Raw genomic sequence first — 17,647 nt, 5'->3', positions numbered from 1 at the left:
CAACAAGGTACAGTAAATAGTGCATATGACAATAACATAGGTTAGGCAACACCATTATAGCCTAGCTCGCTTCATAGAAAATATACATGTACACATGTACTGTATTTGTACAGTCTTTTTTCCAAAAGGAACTTCAGCTATACTTCAGCTGTCACAAAATGTAGTGGAGTAAAAAGTAAGATATTTGGTCTCGAAATGTACAGGAGTAAAAGTAAAAAGTTTAACAAAATTGAAATACTCAAGTAAAGTACAGATACATGAAAAAGCGACTTAAGTACAGTAATTGAGTAAATGTACTCAAGTAATGTCCACCACTGACCATCATCAACCATAAGAACCTCAAAGAAGTGGATTGAGCGGCGAGTGACGAGGCTAGAGATAGTAGCTGTATTTGTCTTGTGGAAGAAAGACTTGACAAGATTTCTCAGCAATGTCTCCTTTTCTTCAGTGTCAATGCGAGCATCAAAAAATGGCAGGGTGACGCGTTCTTCCGACACCTCATACCATAAATGATACCACAAATGTCGTCCATTGGTCTTCAATGCGGCATCTGCAATGGTTTTATCCGGATACAGATGCAAACTCTGGATCAAATGCAAATAATTCTTTGGAGCATGTGTTGCCAGGGAAGCCTCATGCCAATACATTATGCATTCTGTGTATGTCAACATTGTGAAAAAGTGTGCCACCCCTTATGTGCAGCAATTGACTCCATTTTTGGTACAGATGCTTACAATGCCAATTGAAACCAGGCAAAAAGCGATTTGGCAAAATTTGGTGAAAATTAATTTTGTGAACCACCCTAACGGAGATCTATGTGAAAAATCACTGGAATTCCCCTTTAAATGCGCAATTAGCAATTTCAAGGCCCTATAATTTTTTGTTACATTCAGCAAACAACTCCAGGGTCTGCTAGCTGCCCACCCTGTCAGTAAAAAAAAAATAAAAATCCGTAGGCAGCCCAGGCTTCAAAAACTGGAATTTAATTCCAAAAAAACCTTTGGAATTAAAATAGTCCCACATCATCACATACCCTTCACCATACCCAGAGATTGGCATGGTTTATTTCAGTTAGCCTAATAGCTGGTTTAATTTAATTTGAGAGATGATCTTATGGAAAGTACCCCATGCCAATCTCTAGGTATAGTGAAGATTATGTGATGATGTGGGGCTATTTTAATTCCAAAGGCCAAGATAACTTTATCAGGATGCATTAGTATCCTTGATCCATGAAATAACTGGCCTTTAATTTCCCCTTGGGGATCAATAAAGTATCTATCTATCTATCTATCTATCTTACTTATGCCCCCTGTATTTTAAGGAAGAACATTTATTTATTTACGATGCGTTATTCATTCACAAAGAAAATTGGTTTCCTTAAAGGTTTTAATTAAGGCATTAAGATCAATTTCTAAAATATGATTTTTTTATTCCTCTTTTTAGTCAACTTTAGTATGGGTGTGCTAACATTGTCACGTGACTGTTAAACGAATGCAACGCCATGCACAATCACTGACTGCGCCTTTAATGACCAAACTATGCAAACTCTACCTATTAGATAGATAGATAGATAGATAAGACAGATAGATAGATATACTTTGTCCATCCCCAAAGGGAAATTACAGTGTTCCAGCAGCACAGACAAACACAGCATTCACAAATACATACATACATACATAAATTATTCAAAAAACATTATTTCTCTCTCTCCGTTAAGGGGGAGTCATTATAAAGTGCTATTGCAGTGGGTCAAAAAGTCTTTCTGTATCTGTCCTTCTTACAGCTTAGTTGGTGTAGCCTCCTAACTAAAAAAACACTTTTTTGTTTGACCAGTAAGTTGTGTAGTGGATGTGAGAGGTATTGTCCAATATATTTGACAGTTTGTACAGCATCCTTCCCTCCACTACCAACTCCAGGGGCTCTAGAGCTGTCCCCAACACAAAGCCAGCCTTCCTTATGATTATAGATGATGGCAGAAAAGAAAATTGCACTTGCAACAACATTCTGATAAAACATCTGCAACATTTTGCTGCACACATTAAATGACCTAAGCTTTCTCAAGAAATAGAGTCTGCTCTGACCCTTCTTGTATACAGTCTCAGTGTTGTACCTCCAATCCAGTTTATTGTCTATAAGAACCCCCAAATACTTCTACTGTGTGTCCACAATCACCCAATATGAGTGAGGGCAGTCTAATGTCTGATTTGTTCTCAGGTGTATACAAGATCGACAGATGTCTTTAAATGTGTCGGAATTGGTTGGCATGATTATGGAAATTCCTGAGGTGTCTGAGGATTGCCTCTATCTCAATGTTTACACTCCTGTCAAACCTTCTGAAGATGCTAAGTTATCAGTGAGTTAGATAGAATGACAGTATAAGCGGTTGCATTAATCTGTGTTTTAGAAGTTTTGTTCAGTTATGTAATCAATTAATTGTTGCAACTACATTTCAATTAATTGCCATGACTGGTCACGGTCCTCAGTGTTTGTCTAAGGTCATGTGCTGCTGTCATCCAGGTCATGGTGTGGATCCATGGGGGAGGGTTTTACATGGGCTCCGCCTCCTTTTATGATGGATCTGTCCTGGCAGCCTATCAGAATGTGGTGGTGGTGCTGATTCAGTACAGATTGGGAATGCTTGGCTTCTTCAGGTGAGCCTGTAGTCAGTGTCATGGTCCTTTACACCTTTAGTCAGTAAATTAACAGAATGTGCCATGTATGGTGTGGTGATCATGATAGATGTGTATATAGTTCTTTACACTATATGCAACTATATTCTCCTCCTTCCTTTTAATCCCTAACAACTCTTGGTAAAATATTGTCTATTTAGCAGCCTTACTTGTATAATAAAAATAGTTTTCTTCACAACAACACCACTTTTATGTTTACACTTGCTTTTTGTTTACACTTCATTCTGGTGATGATTCTGTGTATGGAATAGCACAGCTGGAGTCACAGCACAGTTTCTTGTTTTGTCTGCTACCAAGCACTGGGGATGATAACGCCCCTGGAAACTGGGGACTCTTGGACCAGGTGGCCGCACTGCAGTGGGTCCAGGAGAACATCCAGAGCTTTGGAGGGGACCCCTCGTCTGTCACCATATTTGGAGAGTCCGCGGGGGGGGCGAGTGTGTCACTGCAGGTGGGCTTCTGTGCTAAGATGCTGTGTGTTTGCCATGAAAACCTGAATCCTACTCCCAACCATTGTCTAAGAAATGTTTCACTTTCTATATACTAGTGTTTAGCATCGAGGGTATACAATATTTACTTTGTCAGTGCATTGCTCCTCATAGGTTCTTTCACCCTTGAGCTCTGGGCTGTTCCATCGAGCCATTGCTGAGAGTGGCACTGCAGCCTCGGATCCCCTCGTCACCTCAGAGCCTTTGGCCGTAGCCATGGTGATTACCTTCCAACATCTGCACCTTGTTTTGCATTATGATACTGAGGTGTTGGGTGGTCACATTATCTCTCTGCTTGCTTTTTATTGTGACTTTAGATGGTGGCCAATGCATCAAGCTGTGCTGGCACCAAGCCACACAAGATTGTGGACTGTGTCATGCAGATGTCAACTGAGGACATTTTGAAGATTGCAAGGGTGAGACATTATGGCCCTTTACTCTTATAGAGGCAAAAATAAAAACCATTGATGTCATGTCGTGCTGATTTCACGAATCAACAGGACAATTAGAATATATTCTGAATATTAGGCTACATAATGTATAACCACGACTATCGTACTGATCTACTGTGATAGGATACAGGCTCATTGTGGCTTTACTTTTCAATCTGCTATATAATGCATAATAGCCAATTAGGTTATAGTGGGGAAATGCACTGTTTGCATTCTGCATGTCTTTTTATTAGAAAGAGAAGATAAATAATCCATAAGAGAGGCCTAGCCTACTTCACAGAGAAGGAACAGTAGAACAGTTGTTGATGTTTCTATGCAAAATATGCATCAAGCCTACAAAACAACATATGCTTTACATAAAAAAAAAAAAAATAAATGACCGAAACATTATAATAACAATAACAATAACATTGGAAGAGCATGAATTAAAGCAATGTAGCCAAGTAAACACAATAATTACAAGAATATTACAGTAAATTAAATATTAATAATATATTAAGCGTGGCTCAGTTAGATGGATAGGCTACATTGTGTTACCTAAAAGCCTTTGCCGGAATTCACAAAAAATGGGTTTTACTAAAAAATTTTATAATGTTCCAAATTTCACAGAGTCAAGAATTCATATTCATGGTGACAGTTGATGGACATTTTTTACCCAAACCTGTGAAGGACCTTTTTAAATCTCACGAATTCAGCAAAGTGCCATTAATTAATGGCATTACCAATGATGAATGTGGATGGTTAATGCCCGCGGTGAGTAGAGTCTGATAGGCCTACTGTAGATAGTGTGGCCAATTATGTTACATACAAAACAAAACGTAACACAGTTTGCACACGCTCATCATTCACTGTGTTGCTAATTTGCATTATAACTGTTGTCTTGGGAGAGGAAGGTGGTCTTTGTTGACATGCTTTTTGTTAATTTATTCTTCAAGAGCATGGCACCACCTGGCTGGATAGATGGGATGGATCTAGAGACTGCCAAACAGATGATCACCCCCTTCCTCCTTTATGTATGCCTCATCATGGTTATGGTTATGGTTATGGGATTTGGCAGACGCTTTTGTCCAAATTATTATTTAATTATTAATTTTGTTATTTTGTTTTTTTTTATTGAAGACTGAAACTGAAATAATTCAAATGTGTCTTTGTAGTTTGTAGACAGCGACGTTGTTGACTTCATTTTGGAAGAGTATCTGGGGAATGGAGAGGACATGTTGAAAAACAGGGACGCATATACAGAACTCGCTGCGGATATAGTCTTCAATATGGCTGCCATCAAGCTATCAAAAGCTCACAGAGGTAAGAGTGCAACCTAGGCCATGCAACACATACCACTCTACAACTTCACTCTCTGAAGAGATTATGACTGATGGAGGTGGCATACTCCTATGTGTGTTATTAACGCGTGGTCTCATATGTTGGGAGACACAGGGGTGCCTGCAGCCAGGAATTAATGCTATGGTATGCCCATCAACCAAAAAAAAAATCACGCGTGGACAATATTTGTCATAGCATAACAACATCCACATGCAATAGTAATAACAACGTCTACAATGACCTATTCATTTCATCATATACAGCCCTATACAGGCTAAATGTACCTTGTTTTGTTCTAGCGTACCCTGACGTCTGGCTTTAAACAGCTGCAATACAGTCTAATGTTCTGACAAGTACACCAATTGCCCACCTTGTTCTTGCCCATCTGGAATAACTCCTCTAGCTTTGCTGCCTCCATACTTTCTGTTTTCGTTGTTTAAACTTGTGATATCCATGATCAGAATTGAGTTAGTGAATTAGCTCAACATTGTGTGCTGATAACCATATATAGCCGAGTAAAAGAAAATAACAAGTAGCCTAGCCTAGTTGCGTGCCTGCGTGCGTATTCTGTCTCCGGCTCATCAAAATGTGCGTGCGTTAATTTTGATAAATGTTCACGTTCAAGTTACATAATAGAAAATTGTAAATAGCCTGATGGCATGCAGCTAATGGGATACTGTGCATAGTTGGGAAGGTATGGTGGGCCAGTTTGGAGTGAATACACATTACACACACACAAGGGAAATTTTCTCTCGTTGTTGAATAGCATGATGGTACAACCCTGAGGCTTCTAGTGCACTGGGTTTATCTGTTAGCATCCAGCATGTCCAGCATATGTGCTTCCTTCAAGAAAGTTGTTGTGTGTCATACTGTCATGTTGTGGTTTAAGCACTGCCTAAAAATCAACCTCAAAGGCCATTAAACCCTAACTGCAGTATTGCTATGGAAATAAATTCCATACCAATAGTTTGAATGTTATCACCATGATCCTACCGGTTCAACTGTTTATGCTGATACATGTTTTCATTGATTAGGGAGGCATTAGGGAAAATGGTGTTTGTCAGTCAAGTGGCCTGCTACCACCATGCCCCCCTATGATGTTAAAATGACTGACCATAATCAATTAAATAAAACTGGGCAAGAGGGTGAATCAAACCCAGGACACCTGCTTGGAGATCAGCACTGCTAACAACTACGTTCAAAATGAATTCAGATCATACCTAAAACAGGAAATTGTTTTTCTTGGGGGGGGGGGGGGGGGGGGGGGGGGGGGGTCTGTGCCATTTAAAAATGAAATGACATTCATTCATCACAAAATGACATTGGCTTTTCAGCCTCCCTACCAAGCGCGACGCAAGTCCCTATCTTACGCCCAAGTCAGTTTCGCCATGCACTCTAGTTCACCAGTTGTCGATTGAACATTGAAAAAAAGGTGTGGTGGTCAGGTGCATAGCTATTTTGCAATTAATTTGCACTACAAATTATAACACCACTGACCAAGACAAACCTGGTCTAAAGTGAAAGGCGTATCTAATCCAGCTACAGTATCTACTGTAAATGGCGCACTGTCACAAAATGTAAGAATTTGCTAGACCGCAACACATCCCGGGCAATACGACTGGTCTGCGTAGATATACTTAGGATTTTTATTCAGTCATACGAATATTATTAGAGCAAGTGCTGCTTTTTTCAGGCTACGTGAATAACTAAGTGTAAGACTTTGTATTGTTGTTGCCTGTGAAACCATGGCACTTATATAAATTAACATATCTAAAATGTATGAAAAGTGTGTATTTAGCCTTAAAGAGGCCCTATGCAACAATTTTAGCTATTTAGCTATTTCAACAATTTTAATTATGCAGGTTGAGAGTCGTTCTGATGGTTCTACAACACTTTTTGGGTCGTTTGGAGGGTGCTTCGTCTCCCCCTAGTGCTTCTCCGTGGAAAAACCGAATATGCAACCTTGAGCCCTATGTGTTTAGCTTGGTTTATTGATGGCTAGCTCGTTAGCTAGTGGGGGTTTAGCGTAGCAGTCACTTGCTACCGAAGCTGCAGGGGGAGCTATGTCATGAAAAATGCGAGCCCAAATCAGGCGAAAACCCAGAAACAGCGAAGGAATAACCAGACCTGCATAGGGCTTCTTTAAATAATCAGTGAAGGATTTGACAAAGAATAGTTGCATCTCATTGGCATCATCTAGTGGCTTCAGTCATGTATTGCTGAGAATATGACCGATCTCTCTCTCTCTCTCTCTCTCTCTCTCTCTCTCTCTCTCTCTCTCTCTCTCTGCACCCCCCCCCCCCCACACACACACACACACACATAATCCCTTATGTCATCATATTATTGTCTACAGATTCTGGTGCACCTGTTTACATGTATGAGTTCCAGCATCCTCCAAGATTCCTTTCGTACAAGCGCCCAAGCTTTGTCAAAGTGGACCACGGAGACGAACTTGCCTTTGTCTTTGGAGGCTGCTTCATGAAAGCCCATGTCAAGATAAATGGTAAGATATATTCATTCTGACACTCGCCACACTTGCCGCTTGACCGTTTTGTCTCAGGTTCATCTTCAAAACGTTCACACAAACTTTTGGTCTTCTTTGTGCTGTATCAGGCTCGTTCACTGAGGAGGAAGATGGGCTTTGTACAACAGTGATGTCATACTGGGGCAACTTCGCTCGCACTGGGTATGTCAGCAAAAGATTTTCAGTCAAATATTTATGTGTCAAATATTTCTTTAAGAAATAAAAGGCACTCTGTATGACCAACTGATGTAGCCTGACGAGCCAGACCCACATCAAGATGTAGGGTCTGGGAACTCTTTTAATTTTTCCAGCTCGCAAGCCAACGGAGAGTTGCTAGACTACCCTGGCTTCAAATTACTTGCTGCCGCTAGGGTGCGTCTAGATTTCTAGGCTACAACTGATGCCAAGATTATGATGAAACTGCAAATGCTTGCAAATGTAGATACAAGTACATTAAATGACAATGAGTACAACGCACAACATAAAAAAAGGGGTAGTCCAGATGATATAGGTTTAGGTTTTTTCTTCAGTAATCTTGTGTCAACAATTCCCCGGACACTGAAAGACAGGGCTGCACAAAACTTGGTGGACATGTAGCCCCACAAGGATGACACGGAACCATATTTTTTTCGTTTTGATCCATTGCCCACCCGCCGAGGGTAGGGTAGGCCCACCCGAAAGGAGGGTAGGCCAGACACAGTTTTCTGTGAATATCTCAAGAACCGTAGGGTCTAGGATGACTAACTTTTTCCGTATGTTGGTCTCAAGGGTCCATGTCAACCCATCCCATATCCAGTCATTTGAGGTATAGCGCCACCTAGTTAAAAATGTAAAAGTAAAACTGAGGCGTTGTAATCGCAGGTATCTCTGGCTGACATGTTCAAAACTACATAAAATTTGAAGTGCAGGATCATTATAACACCCTCTGAAGGCATGCCAAGTTTTGTGAATTTCCGTTCATGGGAGGCCATACAATAAATGAATATTTAGTGACTGTACACTAGTGTTGCGGGCTTATGACCTGAGGGCACCCGTGGGTCGGGTGGGTGTGGGTGAGATTTACAGGTGATTGTGGGTTGCAGGTGGGTCGGGTCAAATTCGCTAGATAACAACGCTATGGGTTAACATATTCATGTGCGTTTGCGGTAGGCGAAAGTGAGATTTCCCCTCTTCTGTTCCTCTCTCCTCCCATTGGAGGGGACAACGCCTATCCATATAATAAACTTAAATTGTTGTTTTGTAATTATCCGAATGATAGCCTAAATTAGCTTATATTTCATAAAACACCCGATGTAAGCAAACGGTGTGTTTAAAAATTAAGCTTCACAATATATGTCAGATATGATTGCATCAAACACACATATACACATAACACACATAACTTATAACTTAAAACACTAACAAATTACATTTCCAAAGTAATCTTCCCAAAACTGAATGTATGTGAGATTCAACACATTCTTTCTGTTGTGTGACTGTGGAATTGCTTTGAATTGCCATGAATTTTATTCCACTTCCTGCTGTGGTGAGAATTACAAATGACGTGGAAGCAAAACCGAACTGAGATGTGTTAAGAAAGGGAACCCTCCCAGGTTTATTACAAGCCGGCTCGGAGGAGAAACATGAAACAAGTTGCCTCAAGTCACCTCTCGATTGTCGTAAGGCACTGCCTTTTATTCTGTTAGCAGGTTCTTTGTCTGCTCCAGTGGAAAAGTTCAGACACGCCCCGGACATATGCATGCTTAATTGGTGCCGACCACCTATGGTGAAGTCTGGCATAAGACAAAAGCTGGGCCGTTGTACATGACAAAAGACTTGATTTGCAAATGGTCGAGGCGTGTCTTCACCAGGCACAATCATCGGTCAATGCAAAATATGAGGCAGACAGACTGATGAAGTTAGTCACATTTGTATACAGTATGTTCTTACAAATAATTTTTACTACACTGCCATTCCAATTCAAATTCAAATTCAATTTCCGGTGGGGCGGAGCCGACTCAATTCAAATTCCAATTCATTAATTAAATGGAGACCCATTCTAAAATTCGGAATTTTGCACAAGCCTGATTTCCACGCATGTTTTTTTTTACACTCCACAGCCTGTAGGCTAATTAAGTTTAGTTTAATTAGTGTATAGCATGGCTTAATATTGTGCAGCCAAAATCATCCCGGTCTTTTTATTAATATACGAGGGAGGGAGAGAGAGAGAGAGAGAAAGAGAGATGAAGAGTTGTCTTAGGCTACTTTGTTCAGATGTTTCCCATTGCAATAGGCAGTTTAACATAGCCTATACTGTTTTAGACAAGACTACATTGACTGCATTTATTTATTTGCTAGCCTACATGAATGTCTTGTGAAGTAAAGTAACATTATCATGGCTACATGATATTGATGCAACCACTTACCTAGGCCTACTTACTTAAAATTAGTAATTTGCGGGTCGGGTTCGGGTCGATGTTAAACGCATATATTGTCGGGTCGGGCGGGGCGGATTGGATCTCCAAAATGGGTCGGGCGGGAGCAAGTTATAAAAAACCCCGACCCATGCATCACTACTGTACACCAAATCGGCCTAAGGATGGCTGGACACAGTTTTCTGTGAATATCTCGAGAACCATACAGCCTAGAACAGGGGTGGGCAAACTTTTTGGCTCAAGGGCCACATTGGGTTTTGAAAGTTGGCCGGCGGGCCTCACCCCCCTGCTGCATTTTGAAGAGTCGTATAATAATTACATTTAACAATATTCAACGTGCTTTTGTGAGTTTAAAACAAGCAATATGACATATATTGCTATAACAGCACCCTTAACTGAAAATCTGTCTACCTTTTCCTAGTCAGAAACTGTGGAAAACATTACTTTTAGCTAACTTGCAGAATGACTGTGTGACGCTATCAGTGACTTGGCATAATGTTACCTTCCCTTTTTAGTGCTAAAAGTCCTAGATGTGTGTGTATATGTGTATTCCCTGCTTTAATATATTCTTAATGTGGTACGTATGTGTGTTTGTGTGTGTGTTGTCCTTTTTCAGATCTCCCAATGGTCCTGGGTTGACCCACTGGCCGATGTACGGTGCTGGGGAAGAGTACTTGGGGATCGGGCTGAAGCAGCAGGTGGGAAGCCACCTGAGGGCCAACCGCTTCACCTTCATGACGGAGACTCTTCCCAAGAAGATACAACAGCAGAAGCAGCAGCGCAGTGATGAGCTGTAGAAGGCTGAGCCTCAGATCCCCTCTCTCCTCACATTAAACCAATGCTTCCATTAGTCTTCAGTGTCTGATGAATGATTTAATGAAGATATATGTTTTTAAAGGAGTTACATTCTGTATATTCAGACAAGAGACCTATCATATACAAAAAATATTTTGTGATGTTATTGAGGATTAAACAGCTGTATAGTTGATAAACAGTTTCTTGAAACATATTGACAACAAGTTGTAGACTTCTAATCATAACCACTGGATTAATGATAAATTAATATATTAACATATTTTTTTATATCTTATGCTCCCTATGAGAGGTATACTAGCACATAAAATATCATACATGAACCGCTTTTAGGCCTACAGGTTTGCTTTTATATTGTAATGACAATTTTGATAGGCCTGTCACATGAAAGTGTAACTGTTAGTTATTATAGATTTCAGTGATTCAGTCTATTAATAAAAGACTAAACAAATTAATGAAAGTAAACAGGTTGACAACTTTTGATGTAGCTAATAGTGCAACTGTTATTCGTAGGCTTGTAGAATACAACAAGCTTTTTTAGGTTATAGGCTAGGCTACAGTTAGTGACAGTGGTTGTAAATAAAAAGGTGGTGCGCAAATTGGCTTGAGAACTTGACCAATCCGACGGACGCATATCGGACTGAAGGGATTTCGATTGGTGTTTTAACCTTATTCACTATGACTGTGCACGTCGAATTTTCCCAACAGTTGAATGCACATTATGTAGGTTAAAGGGTAAAGGGCGGAGCACTATTCATGTTTCCACTTCCTAGGCGAGCACACTTACAGTACGACCGTAGTCGACTGCAGTGCATTGACGCTTGGTAGGCTAGTTACCATGATGAAATGCGTCTTACTACTACTTTTCTCTGCAAGTGTTGTATATACAAGTTCATCGACCGCTCATGATGGTAAGTGTGGCCTGGAAGGTGGAGAAAAAAAATAAACGGTAGGAAATTCTGATCGCATTTGTTTTGAAAATGCTTATTACGGCCCCACAGCAAGATTGTGTTGCTTTCTCTGACTAACATGCCACATTCATTTAAGCCTAAAAGAGAAAAAGAAAGGATGGAAGTGTATATACAGTATGAGAGAAGGAGATGGTCTGCACACTGTATGGGAAACTGTTTTTAAGTATTGCTATTTCATGTATTTTGCATAATGTTGTTTCTGTATTGCTATTCCACATATTTTGTATAATGTTGTTAATGCAAAAAAAAAGCTTTCAATGTAATGAGATATTTGGGCCTAGTGACTTGCATGTCTGTGCTGATTGCCACCCATGGGTGCACCCTGCCTGACTAAGGCAGGTGTCTGATAGGCCTATATGGTCATGTGTCATCTGTTGACATTGAAACGTTGCCTTTTGAGAACAAATGAAGTATTTCTTGAAGTCCACAGTGTGCAGACCATCTCCTCTCTCTGAGATGTTTTGTCTGGCACCTGTTAAAACATATTTTGGATGTGCGCACCCATTTCTACAAATAAGTGTATAATACATGCAAATCATTTCTCTGATATTTATCATAATATAACTTTGTAGTTTGTGAGAGTATAACCGATATTTGCCTGCCCTGTTGTGGTCTGGACAACTACAGGACCACTGATCCACACCAAGCTGGGAGCCCTCAGAGGCGAGTACTTGCGAGTGAGGGGAAAGACGACAGTGGTGCACTCGTACCTGGGCGTGCCCTTTGCTAAGCCACCTGTGGGACCCCTCAGGTTGGCCCCACCCCAACCTGTCCAGGGATGGGAGGGAGTCAGGGATGCCACCAAGCAACCACCCATGTAAGAGCATCATGTTACACTCTTAGTAGCCTACTTCTCAGGGGCCAAAGTAGGGTATTGAATTTTGCCTGTAATGATTTTATTTTAATGTTTTAGACCCTAAGTTTTTGCCTCTAATTACAGCTTTATAAACTATGCAGTATAGGACATAATCCTAGTTGCAACAGGAATAGTGGTGCAGATCTATAGATATAATACAAGAATCTATAATACAAGGTCTCATGAGACCAGATTGAAATGACATCTAAACGAATCCAATGGCTTGAGAAGACGAATCAGAATCGGAAGAAAAACATCCCTTTACAGGAGTGCAATGTGCATACAAAAGCAATTTCCTGTGCGTCATGCAGCCCCATGCACATATTTGACCTTACTGTATATAACAGCTTTAAAGTCATTTTGACTGTGAGCACACTTGTAAAAGGGAGAATCGTGCACTTAGCATAGCTGGCAACACCCCCAGGTAGAGAACCAGCCTTGCGATTTTGCCTGGCGCGCCAGTGACATCCTGTGAGAATCGTGAAACATTACCTGGTCAGATATCTCTTTGGTGATTGTCATCCCCTGTTGATAGTCACTCGGCTCCAAAACAAATACATGTATTATGGGAATGGCTCAAGCCATAAGAAGTATTTAAAAGTATTTAAAATGGCAAGGTAAATGTAAATATACCTTATAAGTACTCCGTGACTGTAGGGGGAGCCCATAAAACCCGAAACTTCACTGGATGCCTTTATTAAAGTCCATCATGTCAGCTGTGGGGCCATAGGCCTAAACACCTAATGAACAATCTAAGGGGGATCATTGAATTATGTGTGGAACTATGATACAGTATTAAGTTCTTACTCTAATTTGGCCGTACAGAGTCTTTTGTTATTATTATTATTTATTATGTCCAAACTGGCCCATGATGAGCACAGCCTAATATCCAGTTGTCTTTTAGGTGTCTACAAGATCGACAGATATCTCTGTTCTTTGCAAAAGAATACAACATGGTTATGGAGATTCCTGAGGTGTCTGAGGATTGTCTCTATCTGAATGTTTACACTCCAGCGAAACCTGCTGATGATGCAAAATTACCTGTAAGTTCCAGTGTGGCGTGGACACACAATCCATAGCTTTACGGTACAAATCCACCCACACCTCCATATTTTATGCTTATGGCTTACCGTCAATTAGGTCATGGTGTGGATCCATGGTGGAGCGCTAGTCATGGGCTCCGCCTCCTTTTATGATGGATCTGTCCTGGCAGCCTATCAGAATGTGGTGGTGGTGCTGATTCAGTACAGGCTTGGATTGCTAGGCTTCTTCAGGTGAGATTGCAGTTATGACATATAGATATACCTTCATTTTGTTGTTGTCACAGAATACAATTAATTGCCAGGAATCTGAAAGAGCCCAGATCACTTTGTGCCACACAATCTACAGATCCCAGACCATTAATGTAATATAACATCTGCACAATGCTGTGATCTATGATTTGTGCAGTTATTTCACAGACATAACATGTTTTCCACTTCTGTCTCCTGTAAGCACTGGGGATGATAACGCCCCTGGAAACTGGGGACTCTTGGACCAGGTGGCTGCACTGCGGTGGGTCCAGGAGAACATCCAGAGCTTTGGAGGGGACCCCTCGTCTGTCACCATATTTGGAGAGTCCGCAGGGGGGGTGAGCGTGTCACTGCAGGTGGGCTTCTGTATTCCAGTGTTCGGTATTTGCAACAAAAACCTGAGTCTCATTTAGAGGAGCCTTTAAAGCGTAACTCTCGCCAAAATGCATAATAGGGTGTAAATGTACCCGAGTCAAACTTTCGTTTAAAAACATAATTACGTCGGAAGCGCCACTTATAAGCTTGACCGTGTTGTCGTTTTTAGGTCAAATGGCCTTTTGAATAAGAATCGTAGGGGCACTACTATTTTGACACATGATTGCGTCAAAATCGCTATTTTTAGAAGATAGATAGATAGATAGATACTTTATTGATCCCCAAGGGGAAATTCAAGCATTAAAATTTAAATGTAATTTAATTAAATTAAAGCAAATTTAAAACACTAAGAGGGCTCGACACAACATTAAACTTTGATCAAAGTATCATCAGTGTCTACACATAAACTCGAGCATTGAGAACATTGTTTGTGTACACATAGTTTACTAAAAAGAAAGGTTTTGGACAACTCACTCTTTGACTGTCAAGATTACGAGTATTAGGGCCACACATGAATAAAAAAATATTTTTGCCATGACGAGATTAAACTCGACATGTCAACTCTAAAGTCGCTATGTCGACATTAAACTCGACATTTCGAGAATAAAGTTGAAATGTCATATCGACTTTAATCTCGACGTGTCAACATTAAACTCAACATTTTGAGAATAAAGTTAGTTTGGAGAGAGAACGACCGCTTGGGACGATTGAAAAGGAGGACGAATGAAACATTTCATTTTCTTCGAGTGCAACAACAATAGACATACAGTAGGCCTACAGCATGTGGACAAAACATAGAACATATTAACCTCCGTTGCTCAGCCAATACTTGTTAGGTCCATTTTTCACGGAGTTACAGGCGATAAATGCGATGATCAAAAGTAAACATCATTAGCGGTTTATTTATTTATTGTAGGCCTATTATTAAAGAGTGTTTTTCATCTAAAGATTCAAATTCATGCTTATGCACTAGACTATAGGCTACTAACTAAGTGCTCTCCCCAATCCCAGACTTTCACGTTGCATGTTTGTTTGTAGGCTAATGGATGCAAAACAGCCTAGGCTATTGCTGAATGTCTAGGGACGAATGAAGCTGTCCTCCTGACCAGGCAACTCTATGTATTCTAAGTAAATGCACACATATCTGTGTTTATAGCCTACTATACTTATTGCAGGTGAGACATGGAAGTGTAGTTTTAGAAAAATGAGTTTTGCCATGTTAACCTAGAGTGATGGCCTGTGGGTCATGAAGGGCATTTATTTGGATGTGCGGTGGCCTTACCCACGTAAAACAGAGTAAAATAACATTTTGTACTATAGAAACATTATATCATTAGAAACATGTATTATTCTAGCTATATAAATGGCATAGTGCATGATATTTCCATAATCGCGAGATACAGCGCTTCACGTTGACGGCAATGAGTCTCTAAATGAGCCTCTAAAACTGTAACTGGGGAATATCCCAATACTCTTTCGGTAAATATTGAAACAATAGAGTGTTTCAATAAAATGTGTGCAGTGTCAAATGTTTTGAGTAAATTGTCACATGACCACACACACATGCCTCACAGCTCCCAAATAAAAGGTTTTTAAAGTATGTTAAAATAAACATAGGACAAATATTTTTTGTACACATGGTCTTTAATGTGTCTAGTTATGATATATAAATGTATTATTATTTAAATGTCTTTGGTGTGTTTGCAGAATGAGTAAACATGTTAACGGTCACAATAGTGACCGGTGGGATAGAATGTTGTATCTAGATGCACACATACTTCTACACCTACAAACACACACACATACACATACTCATACATACACACATACAGAGACATACACACACACATACACACACTCACACACAGATACACACACACATACATACTCACACACACATACACACAGATATACACACTCACACACACACACACACACAGACATACACTCACACACATACACATATTCACACACACAGACACACACACTCACAGACATACACACACAAACACACACATGCACACACACACACACACATACACATATTCACACACACAGACATACACACACACTCACATACACACTCACACACACACAAATATACACACTCACACACACAGACACACACACACACACATACACACAGACATACACACTCACACATACACACACAAATACACACATACACTCACATACACAGATATACACACTCAGACATACACACTCACACACACACAGACACAAACACACACACAGACATACACACTCACACACACACAAATATACACACTCACACACACAGACACACACACACACACACACACACAGACATACACACTCAAGGGGACTTTACATTGCACGCGACATGCACTTTGCCTATATATATATATTAGGGCTGTCAAACTATTAAAAAAAATAATCTAATTAATTACATACTCTGTGATTAATTAATCTAAATTAATCGCATATATGATTTTTGCTTTGAAAGTATTTTAAATATTTAAATTCAAATGAATCATTGAATAATCAGCATTAGTGACATTAAAGTTCAAAAACTCTTTATTATTATTTTAATAATGGCCATAATAATCTATGATATGACCTAATATGCTGAGGAAATAAATTCAAAAGTAGGGCTGTCAATCGATTAAACAAATTAATCTCATTAATTACATACTCTGTGATTAATTATTCTAAATTAATCGCATATATAATTTTTGCTGTGAAGGTATTTTAAATATTTAAATTCAAATGAATCATTGAATAATCAGCATTAGTGACATTAAAGTTCAAAAACTCTTATTATTATTTTCACTGTTCAAATAATTGCCATAATAATCTATGATATGACCTAATAATGCTGAGGAAATAAATTCAAATGTGCTTCGGGAAGAAGTTTTTTTTTTCACATACAAGGCATTTCAGGCCACAGATATAACCTAGGGGACACAATGAAAATGAATTAACACTCACCCTCAATGTCAACATTTATTTCTTTGCATTGATGTGAGACTATAGAGTTGATGAACTCCGGTGATATGCCAATTCCTTGTAGAGGACTTTATTTTCAACACTTTATTTTTTATCAACACCATCAGGCCATTTTTTAAAAGTAAATGTTCCAATCAAGGATCCAGGCAGCACGTTTTCTTCTCTCTCCTTCATTTTACAGTCTAATGGTTACTGACTACAACGGCTCGGGATTAATCTGCGCTATTTTTTTTAATCAGTTATTTTTTCTCACATTAATTAATCAAAATGAATCAGTTATTTTGGCAGCCCTAATATATATGTGTGTGTGTGTATGTGTGAGTGTGTATGTCTCTGTGTGTGTGAGTGTGTATGTCTGTGAGTGTGTTTGTGTCTGTGTGTTGTTTATTTACCAGGAGCTTTGGCTCGTTAAAATAGAACCCTGAATGTGTATGTCTGTGCGTGCGTGTGTGTCTGCA

At 39.7% G+C, this 17,647-nt stretch overlaps 1 protein-coding gene across 1 annotated transcript in view; it reads left to right on the top strand.

The window, feature by feature from the left end:
- ces2b (carboxylesterase 2b) overlaps positions 1-17,647 on the top strand; it is a 29,752-nt gene that overhangs the window by 6,147 nt on the left and 5,958 nt on the right. The window contains exons 3-17 of the mRNA XM_042106290.1: positions 2,215-2,353; positions 2,518-2,651; positions 2,988-3,141; positions 3,293-3,397; positions 3,496-3,594; positions 4,240-4,383; positions 4,566-4,643; positions 4,785-4,932; positions 7,307-7,456; positions 7,567-7,639; positions 10,508-10,666; positions 12,301-12,492; positions 13,436-13,574; positions 13,672-13,805; positions 14,026-14,179. Of these exons, the coding sequence (XP_041962224.1) occupies positions 2,215-2,353; positions 2,518-2,651; positions 2,988-3,141; positions 3,293-3,397; positions 3,496-3,594; positions 4,240-4,383; positions 4,566-4,643; positions 4,785-4,932; positions 7,307-7,456; positions 7,567-7,639; positions 10,508-10,666; positions 12,301-12,492; positions 13,436-13,574; positions 13,672-13,805; positions 14,026-14,179 (2,002 nt within the window). The remainder of the gene's footprint in view (positions 1-2,214; positions 2,354-2,517; positions 2,652-2,987; positions 3,142-3,292; positions 3,398-3,495; positions 3,595-4,239; positions 4,384-4,565; positions 4,644-4,784; positions 4,933-7,306; positions 7,457-7,566; positions 7,640-10,507; positions 10,667-12,300; positions 12,493-13,435; positions 13,575-13,671; positions 13,806-14,025; positions 14,180-17,647) is intronic.

Source organism: Alosa sapidissima, chromosome 10 (assembly GCF_018492685.1).
Source record: "Alosa sapidissima isolate fAloSap1 chromosome 10, fAloSap1.pri, whole genome shotgun sequence".
Lineage (NCBI taxonomy): Eukaryota > Metazoa > Chordata > Actinopteri > Clupeiformes > Clupeidae > Alosa > Alosa sapidissima.
This window is presented reverse-complemented; position numbering and strand designations above follow the sequence as displayed.